Raw genomic sequence first — 13,841 nt, 5'->3', positions numbered from 1 at the left:
CGTGTGTACGTCTACTCAGGGATTTAAAGGTCAAGTCCACTCCAATAATAATTTGCTGTTAATAGATGCAGGAAAACAAGAGAAACAGAGGAGAGAAAAAATTTAGTAAAATCGGATAACTAAGAAGGAAGTTTTGAATTTCTTTAGTAAGAAAAACTATCGAACTATGGAAATGACTACACAAATTGCCAATTTGGCTATCAATTTGTGAGGTCATTGCCTCACTATTTATCAATTCCTCGATATATTTTGAAACCACTAATTTCCTTTTATCCCTAAAACTTCATTTCCCCATGCCTTTCCCCACGTTATATAATTGTATCATATTACGTGCATGAAAGTTCATAAAAAGTTGTATGAGCTTTGAAGAATTTATACTGTTTTCTTAATATTGTATATTGATAATCATTGATTTTTATATAAATTGTTTATCAAAATTAAAATTTGTCATGATTTAACTGAGGAAAAAATACTCTATACCAGTGCATCCACACACAAACATATCACTATCAAAATAACTTGGATACTAGTGTGAGGAAATAAGATTTTTTAGTGAAAAATTATCATCAATATAAAGAATACAATTAGATCATAGTGAGACAATGACGTCACAGACTCACGAGCAGTGGCGTGCGCAGGATTTTTTCAAGGGGAGTGTATTGAAATTTGAAATCGCGCCGAAAATTTCGCAACGACTCAGCCAGCCGCTGAATAAGCGGGGGGGGGGGGGGGGGAGGGGAGGGGGGTAAACTTTTTTTTTACATTATAAAAATATGAGGGGGGTTAACCTCCCCCCCCCCTGTGTACGCGCCTGCTCCTGAGTGTGTTGCCAATTTGTCTTGTGATTTTCAAAACTTGTCATGTCATTCAATATTCATAACTTTTTTTTAATTGTTATCCGATTTTGCTCAAACTTTTTTTGATTGGTTTGTATGATTTTTCTGCTCTTATTGAAAGTAAGTTATTCTCGGAGTGGACTTGCCGTTTAAGGGGGGCTATGGGGTTCGGATGGGAGCTGAGATTGTTGAAAACACTTTTACTAACTTTTCGATAATTCATGTAAAACTTATCCATCCAGTCGATGATAGCCTCGTATTTAAAATATTTGATTTCCGAGCTTGTGTGTGTGCGTGCGTGTGGGTGGTTGTGTGGTTATTCCTCTTCTTGCCACCGCTGGGCCGAGGGGCCTTGAGTGCCTTCTTGGAGCAAGAGACAAGTAATTTAAGATATTTGGAGGGTTATATTAATCCAATTATTTTTAATAATCAGAATATATGTATAAATGGAAAAAGTATATTTGATAGATACTTGTTTGAAAGAGGGATTGTTCAACTGAATCATTTGGTTGAGAAAGGTCATGTTAAGCCTGTTAAATATTTTATGAACCTCGGTATGAAAGGTAATAATTTGCTTATGATTATTGATATTTATGATGCGATACCCAGGTTATGGAAGGATGATTCAGGGTTAATAGAATTCCTCGAGGTTGATTTGATAAGCTTTAATACTTATTTCCATATTTCTAGTAAAAAAATACAGTTTGTGGATGTGGGTTCAAGAACAATCTATGATTATTTTATCAAAGCACTGCAACGAACGTATGATTTGCAGGTAAGGGATGGGCAAAATGATTATGATTTTATAGATAAAGAATTAAAAGAAATATTTGTTAGACCAAGAATTACTATACTCATTAGAAAACAACGTGAATTTCAATTTAAATTATCGCATGGAGCCATATACACTAATGAGCATCTTCATAGATTTGGTTTTGTTGGTGATAATTTATGTTCGTTTTGTAAGCAGGGAATAGAAACATACAAACATTTATTTTTATCTTGTGGGAGCGTTCAAAGGTTATGGCAGGCTTTAATACAACTTTTTGAGTTAGATGAAATTAAAGATTTAGAATGGCGAGATATATTTGTTGGGTTGGTAGGTAGTTCATATAGAATAAAATGTGTAATACTATCATTTTCATTGTGAAGTATGTTACATTTATGTCAAGATTGGGGGGGGGGCGAGTACTAACTTTAGAAAAGATGAAAAAAGCATTTTTAAGTATAGGGATGAGGAAAAGAAAATAGCAATTAAAATTGGAAAGCTAGGATCACATTTCTTAAAGTGGGAGCAGCTTAAGATTAGTTAAGATTTGCTTTCTTCTCCACCGTGAGCCTGTTAAAAGCGTAACTCGATTTTGCGGCCTGGATAATTTATTTAGTATATTTTTCTTGAGTTGAGAATGTTGGCAGACATCCACTGAGTGAGTACTGTGTGTGTGTGGGGGGGTGGGTGGGTGTGTGGGTGAGTATGTGTGTGAGTGGGTGAGTATGTTTGTGTGATAGAGGGTGAGTATGTCTGTGTGATGGAGGGGGCAGGGAGGGGGCAGGATTGTTTCAGTAAAATTACCTCCAGATTTGTTTTTTTTTGTAATATATAAGTAAATAACATTTACAATTGACATATTATGTTTAAGTACTTATACGTTTACTTTGTTGCTAAGTTAAATTATACTGCAAATAAGTTTGTGTTTAATTATGTTTATGTAAAAGCATCGATATTGAACGCGTTTATTTTATTCAATTGTATGTCATGGTTTGTATTACACATCTGGAGAAATAAAACAAAATTGTTTTAAAAAAAATTAAAAAAAGAGGGCGCACGCGCACATGTAAGTGCGTGCGGATAATACGGATAATAGTGGACTCGATGGGAATTTGTTTAAACCTTTTTTTTCTTCACTTTCTATCATTTACATTGACGCAGTAAAGGCCTTGCCATAATGGGGGTCTGTCATGGGGGTACCGGGCTTACGTAGTGACTGGAATATTACAACCGTAACGTCGAAAGGAGTAAGGCTATACAGGATATTATTTAACATTGATTTCCCGTTCTCTTTTTCGCTATTCCTCTCCCCATACGTCATTGATGATTTGTCTTTGTATTATCGTTTCCCATTACACTAATCACTAATTGTACATACTCATCATGGTTATCGTACGTGTCTCAGTTCACTTCCTATTGCTTTGCTTGCTCGCGGGTTCCTTTCTCCTTATCAATTGATTACGTCATCATTTGAACGTGAACTATCAGAAGTAGATACTATTTATCTGCTTTGGTGATTATACTCCGCTGCTGTTCCGGCACTTCATGCCATGGTGTCATGTCAAATTGTCAAAAATGTAACTTCATGTGTTAAGAAATAGTTCAACTCGTTGTTGTTGTTGGGCTTATAAGGCTGTCCAATCAGAAAAGATTATTTCCGCCTGGCTATACTGTTTTTCGAGTTATTCATCAATGATGATTAAATGGCGCTGGTTCTTTTCCTCTGGGTTGTGATATCTTAGTGATATCTTTATGTATTCCCTCATGCACGTTGTAGGGCCTTTTTATTTAAAAAGTAAATGCCTAACTATCATTGGTTGACTATTGAAAATGATTTTACACACTAGGAAATGCTTGGATTGGACGAACTGTAGAGAGTAAATAAGAAAGAGGGTGCAAACTGAACACTCATTTAAAAGGTTTGGGGAAATCGGGTAAAACAATAGTTTCAATACTGGCAAGAGGGGAATTTGGGCGAATTGCATGCATCATGAGGGTTTGGATTGGCCAAAATATTTGCCGTACCTAGCAACAGATGATGTATGCGATTCGCATTTTGACTACTGAAATACTAATATTTGTGTTAATCAAATGATTTGTATCAAAGCACTTTACAAAAAAAATTGCATTTATTTCGATTACATTAATGATGTCAATCTGTTGCTCTAAATGAACTGGCACACAAAATAACAATTAATAATGCAATTCTTATTAAGATACCGAAATTTTATTCATCATGAAATTCATACAGCGGGTGCAAAAAAGCAACGAAAAATAATATTATTTCATATATAATCGTTTTTAATGCTACTTAGATTTTAAATGTGATTCAAATTAGTTTTACTCAAATAGTTGAATCGTCAACACGATTCATTTGATATGAATCAACGTCATCCATTAATGATTTAGATTTATACGAAATAATGCATAATTATACATACGTATTCAATAAGTTACATGTACGTGGATATTTTTTCGATGGATCTTTAAGTTTTGTTAACACACAATATTCATGTACGTTATGAATTAAGTTCTACTATATGGAAATACAAATGCAATTAGCAAGGTCACACAAAATTGTGTTTCGGTATATTTTGTACCAAAAAAAAAAATCGTTATTTACATTTCCCTGTTGTTTCGAGTCATCAATCACCCATTATGATTAAAGGTAATGACCATAGTAGAGGCACGAATGCTCAGTGGTTGAACAATGAAATAAATGTGAAATGAATTTAAATTGAATTTTCACAAAGCCGGTAGATCCCAAGTTCGAAACCAAGTCGATGCGCTAATGCCCTTTAGTAAGACATTAACCTTCATCACCAAATAGTCCAAAGAGGACATAAGCCGTCGGTCCCCTGGTTGCTTACTCTCAATCATACACATGTTTTCTTAGCAGTCAGGTAATATAAATTAAAAACATTGAATCCCTCGGATGCCATGGTCTAGTGGTCTAGGTTACGCAGTATGGTCAGTGAACTGTGGATCACACGGTACGTGGTTCAAATCCCTTAGAACAGCACCAACGCCCTATGGGAAAACCTAAATCAAAACTTGCCACTCTCGACTCAGGTGGAGTTGCTAGATACCCACCCAGTACAGAATATTCCTCGCACTCTCGATCGGCCGTACTTCAGCTTATGCTATGGTCACATTACCCAAAAGTAGCCTGCTCGGCGGCCGAGCGGCGAGTTTTTAGCCAATTTTGCCAGGCCACCGAGCGGCGGCCGCCCAGGCACCGCTCATTTTTAAGGCATCGCTCGGTCGCTGCTGAAATTTTAGCGCGGAGTTAAAATTCGGGCGGCGCCTGCTCACTTTCACTCGACGCCCAGCCTACGCTCGGTGGCCGGGCGGTCGCCGCCCGGGCCCCGACCTAATCGAGCGTTCACCGTCGAGCGATTGAGGTCATAAATCGAAGCCGCTCGGTCAAAGGCTGTCGAGCAGTCGCCGCCCGGTCGTCGCCGGTCGCCGCTGGAAGATCAGTCGGTCACTGGGCGGCGAGTCCAAAATTGGTCAGCAGCCTTTGACCTAGCGGCTTCGATTTTTGACCTAAATCGCTCGGCGGCGAACGCTCGATTAGTTCGGTGCCTGGGCGGCGACCGGCCGGGTCCTGAGCGTATTTTGGAGCCCCACCGATCACTGACCGGCCGCCGTGCAATATCTTAAAATCAGCCGTCGGCCGGTGCATGGGAGACTGCTCGGGAATCGGTGGGTCACCGGTCGGTCACTGCCGGGACACCGCGCGGAAAAGCTCCGCGATTTCGCCCAGTTTTGACCTAAAGCTATGGTCACAAATCAGAGCAGCGACCGACCGATCCGTAGCCTGCTCGGTCGCTGCTGGAATTAGGCATCGCCCAGCGATTAGGTCGGTGCCCGGGCGGCGACCGCCCAGGCACCGAGCGTATTTTGGGCGGCGAGTGAAAAGTGAGCAGGCGCCGCCCAAATTTTAACTCTTCAGCGGCGACCGAGCGATGCCCTAAAAACGAGCGGTGCCTGGGCGGCCGCCGCTCGGTGCTCGGGCAGCCCCCTAGCAGAATTGGTTAAAAACTCGCCGCTCGGCCGCCGAGCAGGCTACTTTTGGGTATGTGACCATAGCATAAAATCGACTGGCGACCGACGGGAAATCGACAAGGCACCGCCCAGGCACCACTGGAGCTCTACAGCCTGCTCGACTTCTCCAAAAATCGCTGGGCGATGCCTTAATTCCAGCAAATTCCAGCCAAAGTTGTGAGTTCAAAATTTGTTATTTGTTCTTCAGATCAGGTGAGTGGAAAAGACATATGAATAGCTTAAAGGTAATACAAAGTTTTGGTATGTGGTCATGAAATTATTTATTTATTTTATTTATTTTAAATGGTTTTATTAAAAAACATTCGCGGCCCGAGAGCCGAATTGCAATTTTTTTTTACAAAGTATACATCAGTGACAAAGTAAAATTACACGTAAAACATATGAATGGTAACATTATGGTAGTCGGATTGCAATTCTTTTTGTACATATAATATATAATTGCGCTTTAACGACACCTGCTCCGGCTACAATTACTTCGCGGCAAGTATGTACATTAATCAAACTCCCAATCCCAACCCCGGTTAAGAAACCTACACCGCACCCAACCCAACACCAAGCACAAACCCAGCTCAAAACCCAACAACAAATACAACCCCAACCCAACATCCCTAATGAAATAAAGCCTGGAGCAACCGCCGCCAGAGCATGTGTCGGGTCGCCATCGTTACACATTATAGCAGATTTTTTTGGTACATAATTATACAGAAAACTGAATTTTATCACCCTATTTGCAATAAAATTATATATTGAAATTATACAATATATTAATAGAAGTATTTGGTTGAACTTCGTAAGAATCGAATGTTATGGTTGGAAAATGCATAGCCAGATGGGTATGGTATGGTTATGGTGTTTTCTTCAATAACAGAAATAGAGACAACAATAGAAACCACATTCAAGAATTATAAAATCAAATAGATGCTACAATAATTTTTAAAAATTATACATTGTAGGTAAAATGCCGAAAATTTTTAAAAGGTAAAAGGTAGAGTATTGCATGGATCGCATAAAAACATGAGTAAAAGGTTGCCATTGTAATATTGTGTATATTGTATATTTTGTACAATTAAATCTAATTTAGTTAACAAAGTAAAATTCTATAGTAACATTGTTCAAAAAAGCATTCACGTGTTACCCTTATATGTATAGGCAGATATATCAGAGAAATATGGAGAGACAGAGAGAGAAAGAAGGAGTGTGAGAAATGGGAGAGAGAGGGGAGAGTGTGAGAGAGAGAGCGAGAGAGAGAGATAGGGAGAGAGGGAGATAGAGAAAGGGAGAGAGAGAGGAGAGAGAAAGAGAGAGAGAGAGAGAGAAAGAGAGAGAAATGAACACACTGGAAGCATAGGCGATTTTACAATATTCAATGATCGGTTGAAATCGAGACTAAAGTGAGCCCCACAATTCGATGGCGTACAAGAGAAAACCCAAAATATGTATTCTTTGATCAATATTTGTCTTCGAACACCTGTTTTAGGGGAAATATTTGCAGAAGTGTTTCTTAAATGACATCCTCTGTCACACAATGATACATTGTTAGTGAAATTTTGCCTTCAAATCTTCGCGTTGGCTATTTTGCAGGGCTCCCAACACTTTAGAGGGGCTTTAAAGGGAACCGAACAATAATTAGAAAAAATAAGGTTATCTGCAGTTGTTGCTTTCTATTTGTTAAGATCTGAGCGTCGAGGTCGAGGACACATAGCTCTTTCATTACTGTAGACTGGTGGGACCAGTGTATCGGCGTATTCAGGCTGTTCCTCCTCCTCTGTATGCTCATCAGGTAGGCAAAGTCGAGGTCGAATGTCAACGTTGCTGACGTCCGCAATGTAAGTGTAGTCCAGATCACTTTGATCTTGGTTGGTCGATGCATCCCCCTCACCGATTATCTCGAGGTAGGTAGTAGGTCGATCCTTGCTTGGGTCACTGGGATTTTCTTCATCAGGTAGAACAGGATAGCCATCCTGCCCTTGTTCTCCGTGGTTAGAACGGACTTCGAGATAGCCATCCCGCCCTTCTTCTCCGTGGTTCGAACGGACTTCGAGATAGCCATCCTGCCCTTCTTCTCCGTGGTTCGAACGGACTTCGAGATAGCCATCCTGCCCTTCGTCTCCTTGGTTAGAGCGGACTTCCTGATATGTCTCGTTCCCGATTTCATCTTGCGCGCTTATTGCTGCAGCTGCAGACTGTGTAGCAGTAGGTGTCATCTCATATGACTCCTCTTCACTTGGTTGGCGTTCGAAGACGAGTTCCATCCCGCCGCCGATTTCTTCCCATGGACTGACGTAGTCGTCTACCACCTCATAGACCTCTTCGTAGTCTCCAGGTGCTGCTGCGGTGGCACTTGGTACACCGACTGGAATTGGAGGGGGCCCTGTAGCTTGAAATGTGGCTGTGTTTTGTAATGGCCTGGGCGGAGCAGCTTGAGCTGTGGCCGTGTTTTGCAATGGTCTGGGCGGAGCTGCAGCGGGAGAGGATGAAACCCCGACCGACGTGGAAGGAGGGGGGTCGTGCTGCAGGGCGATGTCGGTTTGGGGGTTCAACTGGATGCTTGGTACACGTATGTCTTGTGCTAAGCTCATTGGTGCGGATAAAGACCCTGTGTCAACTCTTTCATGACCTTTGTGCAACTTCTTGCGAATTTCACTGAAAAGAATAAACGTAATTAATGTTTAACATTTTTCCTGAAATGATGCTTGTTAGGGATACCAGTCTGCTAAAGCCGCGATAATAATATGATAGTAGGGTCCTCGAAGAGAACAGTACTTATACTGATGAAGCTACCATGTGTGAATTATTTGTATTATTATCATTATCATTATTATTATTATGATTAGAACCACGTATAGCTTGAGATCTACACTCCGTTGACTTATCTACTAGAGACCACAACGACTCCATCGAAATACTCACCAGCCCACAGCACAGACCATGGATAGAAACACAATCAACGCACCCATCACACAAAGTACCAGACCAACAGTTACTGCAAGATGATGAGAGAGGAGGCAAACTATCGTTACCAAAGAGGACAAAACTTCCACTACCATTCTTTTAAATATAACAAGACTTTGCCTTTGCCATAGCAACAGGATTCCAGAAATAAAGAAATCTAGATATTGTATTTTCTTTTTTATTCATTTTAGAGGTAATGGTTAACATAACTGATCATGATTCAGGCAAAAATTAATTAAAGAAATTAAAAAATCGAGGTAAGTATCGTTTATATAATATAAAATCAATATTGTTTAGTTATTTGGGTGGCATAAAAAGAGGTTCACATACACACATAAAAGGAAAACAAACAAAAGAAAAATACCAAGTAAGTTCTTCATACATGTATACATACCAAATGTTTCCTCTTCATTGTTGAACCAGCGTAACCAGTGTTGAGGTGGAAAGAATGAGAACAATATAAATTAATTGAATTGCCATGAATATGCAATCATAAGCAATATTTTATTTATTTATTTTTGTAAAGCTTGATATCCTGGAGAACAGTAGAACCTTCAGGAGTATTAGATAGTTAACAATTGTTGCCAACCATTTGCATTTCTGCCCCTTAATAATTATCTCATATATAACACAAAAGCAAATTTGTATATTTTAATTTTGTATAATTCAACCATAAAGTATTTATGTCAAATAACTGGACACCCCTAGCCTGTATTCTGATACCAAGACGGAGTCCATCATTCGTATTTGTTCCACTTTATAATTGTCCAATACGAAGACATGTTGCTTTTATTGGAAGGCTCTTTATAATTTTCCTTTAAAAACATATGAAATCATTTGTACTTTATTGATTAATTTAAAAATTTGAGTTTCTTCTTTTATCATTGTCATATTGATTGTTGCTATACTCTTGTTACTTGTTACAATGTATTTATGTAGTGATCTCCCATGAGTACTGCAAGTCGGAATGGGGGACCTTAACGGTTTCGGTGATTTAGTTTGCCTGCCCCATTCCTGGCAACTTGTAAATGCTCATGGGAATCACGATGATTTTCATCCTTTGTTTTGTATGATTTGTTCTTCTATGTAATCCTCTGTATACACTTTGTTTTGCCGAATAAATAATAATAATAATAATAATAATAATAATAATAATAATAATACGTGTTCAAAACAATCATATAATTATTAAACATGTATGCACCGACGGTACATTATATGATACTCATAATGTTCATGAAGCACCGCCATAACTTTGTCAGTGAATATCATAAATATGCAAAAAATGGGACTGCTCCAAGTTTAGAAGGTCTACTTTTTCTTCAGGGGGGCAAACAATGTGTTATGAAGCACTTCATTACTTTTGCTGTCATTATTATGAAATAGATAAAGTAGGGCCTCTTCATGTTTAAAATTGATGTGGATATCAGGGGGTCTTGTGTACATGTGTTACGTCCGAACCTGTCTATGCAAATGATTTTTCAAGTGACCTCTGACCTGCGCACAGTGGATATTCCCCACTCCAGTCCAGGTCATCAACAGAGCTACCAAGACACTGAAGTGTGCTGTTTCCCACCAGCTCGAAGCCGCTATCACATTGGAACTCGACAATGTTTCCATACCGGGTAGAACCCAAAGTGTAGTCACCCAGTGTTGGTTTCTGCGGATCACCACAGAATCCAACGTCTGTGCGAAAGACTAGTGTGAGGAAGAATAAAGAAGCGTTGGCGGTCGGTGCAATACAAAGAATCATTCCAATGCAAACCTGACATTAGTATTGTACTGACTGGATGGCAAACGTCAACTTATTCATATCGCTCAAGATTTCCGCTACTACTCTGCCATATAAATACATTCGGGGTAAAAATAATGATAGATTTCATGATGGCAGAAAATCTTGAAAGCACCAATCATATTTTCATTCTTAATGAAATCACAATAAGAGAGACTATATTCCTTGTTCTCGCAACTTAGTCGAGTGGATCTATTAGGGCTTGAAATTGGAAACGAACTATTCAAAAAGACTCGAAACTAGTCTAAGAGCATAAAAAGCTTGGTTGAATTCTGGTTAAGATTAAAAGTAACTTGTGAGACTTCTGCTTCTTTTTTGTCTATGTTTAAAGAAGGGTTCCCTGACAGGATTTCTCTTTAAATGCCCGCATATTATTCCTAATTTTTGTTATAGTTTTGACCAAAATCTCGTGCTATATGCATTTAATATGTAGTCCCATATGCTAATGTGTGTGTGCAATGCATGTTCCTTTCAACAAAAAAGCTTAGGCCTAAAAAAGAAAAAGATGTTGTTTTGCCCTTTGCCACCGAACCCAAAATCTTGAAATCTACGGTGGGCTTTATTTATTTTTATTTTTTTTTACCGTTTTTTAGAGAAAACAAATATCAGCCCAAAGAGGGAGAAAAAAAGAGGCAAGTTTTTTTTTTCAAACTCCGACCGACCGACCGACCCATGTTTGGCACCTTAAGGGCAATACAACTTTTTCTCTTTTTTTTTTGGGGGGGGGGCCTTATTATGGTGTTCCAAAAACATCACACTATAGACCAATTTTTAAGCAATACGTGATCAATTCTTTTCGACTCGTTCCAGCCAGTGCCTATCATAAGTGTAGCCAGAATCAAAGAGTATCTCTTTGCCAGAACTAAACCAACTACAACTTTACACTATGAACATGACGGACAAAGAAAGCGGACAAAATATACAGTTCATCAGGTAGACAAAGGAACATCCCTTCCCTGCTATCATGTAAAAATGTGTAGAACAGGTGTCACATGCATATTCACCTGTTCTACACATTTTTACATAATAGCAGTGAAGGGATGTTCCTTTATCTACCTGAGGAACTGTATATTGTGTCCGCTTTCTTAGTCCGTCATATTCATAGTGTTACCTGTGTAAGCCTGCGGTCCGCCACACGAATGTGCCTGATTCCCCACGCAAAGGTCGCTGCAATCCCAATCATTCTTCCGGGTTAACCCGGACAGAGATGTTTCACAGAAGCAATCTGAATTCTGCAAGATGGCGTAATGAACATCTCGAAAAGCAAGGCACCTTTCAATGCATATGTCGTTAGTCAGGGATCCGTCTGTCAATGTTGGTGAGAAGTTCGACTGATTGTAGCAACCAGCATAGCCGAAATCTGTAATATCCAAGTGGAAGCATGGGTGGCAGAAAGAGCAAAAGAGAAAGAGAAAGTGAGGGGAAAGATCGCAGTATAGAGAGAGAGAGAGAGAGAGAGAGAGAGTAAGAGAGATCGAAGAAAGAGAGGGAGAGTTCAGATAGAGATGGGGAGGGGGTGGGTGTGTGGGGGGTAAGAGAGAGCGGGGGAGGGGAAAAGAGAAAAACGGGGAGGGAGGGGAGATTACAGATGAGAAAATGTATTTCTCTATTACCAACAAGGCGTTATTTCGTTTGCGCTATTATCTGCACTATAATGAGCCATGAATTATACATTATTCATTTTGTATTCTGTTTTATACAATATTCCTCTTAAATATAGAGTTCTGGGAAATGTGCAAGATTATTTGTGAGATTTTCCACTCATTTTGTATATCAAAGTGTGGAAGAGTATCCTTAAGAGAAAAATGTCCCCTAACAAAAATGGCTCTTCAAATTGCATCTTGCACTTTCATTCTTCATGTTTGTGTGGTTTCACAAAACACATTTATGTGTGCGTTGCACATGAGTTTCAGCGAGGCTGTACCACTTTTTAAAACATTTTGGTGATTCAAAATTTTCACAGTATGATCACCTTTTCCATCCGCATCCCAACAGTTTATTTTACATCGCAATTGCATGATGAAAGCTCTGTTATTTTCTCTAAACGGACGAATCACTGACAGAGTCCCACAACAGAGAAATGAGGCCTCGTCTGAAACGGGTTTCAATAGTGCTCTAAAGGTACTGTACCATGTCCATTTTGCAGCCAACATCAAATTATGTAGAACTTTGCAGGAATTATGAATATGTCATGCACTATGTCATATCTGTAAAATGTAACCGTTAGTAGTGTTCTAGTATTCAAATTATGCACGGAAACCCGTTTACTTTCTAGACTACACTGTCAGACACTATTGAGTGACTGACTGACATATTTTTTTCTTAGGTAATAAAATACATAATACGAGCTGTAACAGGTACATGAGCATTTGTCTACACCAATAACCCACTACTTGTAATGGCAAAAACGTACGGCCGTTCGGTACAAGGTTCTGTAAATCAAACTATTTACTAAGGTGATTGCGATCGATTCGACAACCATTGGTTGTTACTTTGCCCCACCCCCCCCCCCCCCCCCCAAGCCATTTTCAAGCCCTTTCGTTTTGAGGGACGTTCTAAATAAGTATTGTCTTTCAAGGGCCTTTGGAATTTCATTTTTAAGGCCTGCAAATGGGACATAGTATTATTACGGCATGAACAGCTTTGAATTAGTGTATATTACCCTGGCATGTAATGTCAACATTGAGAGCCTGTCGGCACGTAGCTGACGTGGTAATACAAGAGGATAGACTGCTTTCAGCTGAAGTGGAAATATAAAACATATATGAATTCAATGTTTATGTAGTAATAATAAAATTGTTATCGTTCAAATACAACATTTCTTATATTATTTTATTCAACAAAGATAAATTTAGTCCAATCATTATCAATTTTCAACCCGTCTTCATGTATACATTACAATAGATTAATTTTATATAGACATAATAATGTTATAAACAAGCAGCAAAACGGTACACATGTCGATTCTCTATTCATTTGATCGTTTATTTATTGATTTTACTTGTCTATTTACTTATTTATTTATCTAAATATTCATTCATTGTTTAATTTCAACAAAGGAGTACCATTTCAAGTCCATTTGGGGACCTGCTCCTCCAGACAAGACAGCCCTTCAATCACATGAAATAAAAAAAAATATTTAAAAATTGACCAGACATTAAAATGACAATATATATATATATATATATATATATATATATATATATATACAGATACAAAAAGTTAAAAAGGAAATATATATATACAAACATAATGAGTTAACACAATTGCTATAACATAAACCTGCGTACTATTAAGCCACTATAAGACTATAAGACTATTTAGGTCCGCTCCATGGTGACCTGAAATGTTTTGTTCCTTCGACAATTTATCCGGGCTTCATTTCGTCAAAGATGCAGGGTTAAGGATTAACCGCGCTGCA

At 38.9% G+C, this 13,841-nt stretch overlaps 1 protein-coding gene across 1 annotated transcript in view; it reads right to left on the bottom strand.

The window, feature by feature from the left end:
* Window positions 1–6,993: 6,993 nt before the first annotated feature.
* The window catches only part of LOC100891159 (scavenger receptor cysteine-rich domain superfamily protein), a 10,985-nt gene continuing 4,137 nt past the window's right edge, over window positions 6,994–13,841 (bottom strand). The window contains exons 3-8 of the mRNA XM_030983819.1: window positions 13,083–13,160; window positions 11,532–11,780; window positions 10,126–10,314; window positions 9,023–9,034; window positions 8,587–8,659; window positions 6,994–8,319 (exon numbers count right to left, since the gene is read on the bottom strand). Of these exons, the coding sequence (XP_030839679.1) occupies window positions 7,338–8,319; window positions 8,587–8,659; window positions 9,023–9,034; window positions 10,126–10,314; window positions 11,532–11,780; window positions 13,083–13,160 (1,583 nt within the window). The 3' untranslated portion in view covers window positions 6,994–7,337. The remainder of the gene's footprint in view (window positions 8,320–8,586; window positions 8,660–9,022; window positions 9,035–10,125; window positions 10,315–11,531; window positions 11,781–13,082; window positions 13,161–13,841) is intronic.

The sequence above is a fragment of the Strongylocentrotus purpuratus genome, unplaced genomic scaffold, assembly GCF_000002235.5.
Source record: "Strongylocentrotus purpuratus isolate Spur 01 unplaced genomic scaffold, Spur_5.0 spur5_scaffold_13, whole genome shotgun sequence".
Lineage (NCBI taxonomy): Eukaryota > Metazoa > Echinodermata > Echinoidea > Camarodonta > Strongylocentrotidae > Strongylocentrotus > Strongylocentrotus purpuratus.
This window is presented reverse-complemented; position numbering and strand designations above follow the sequence as displayed.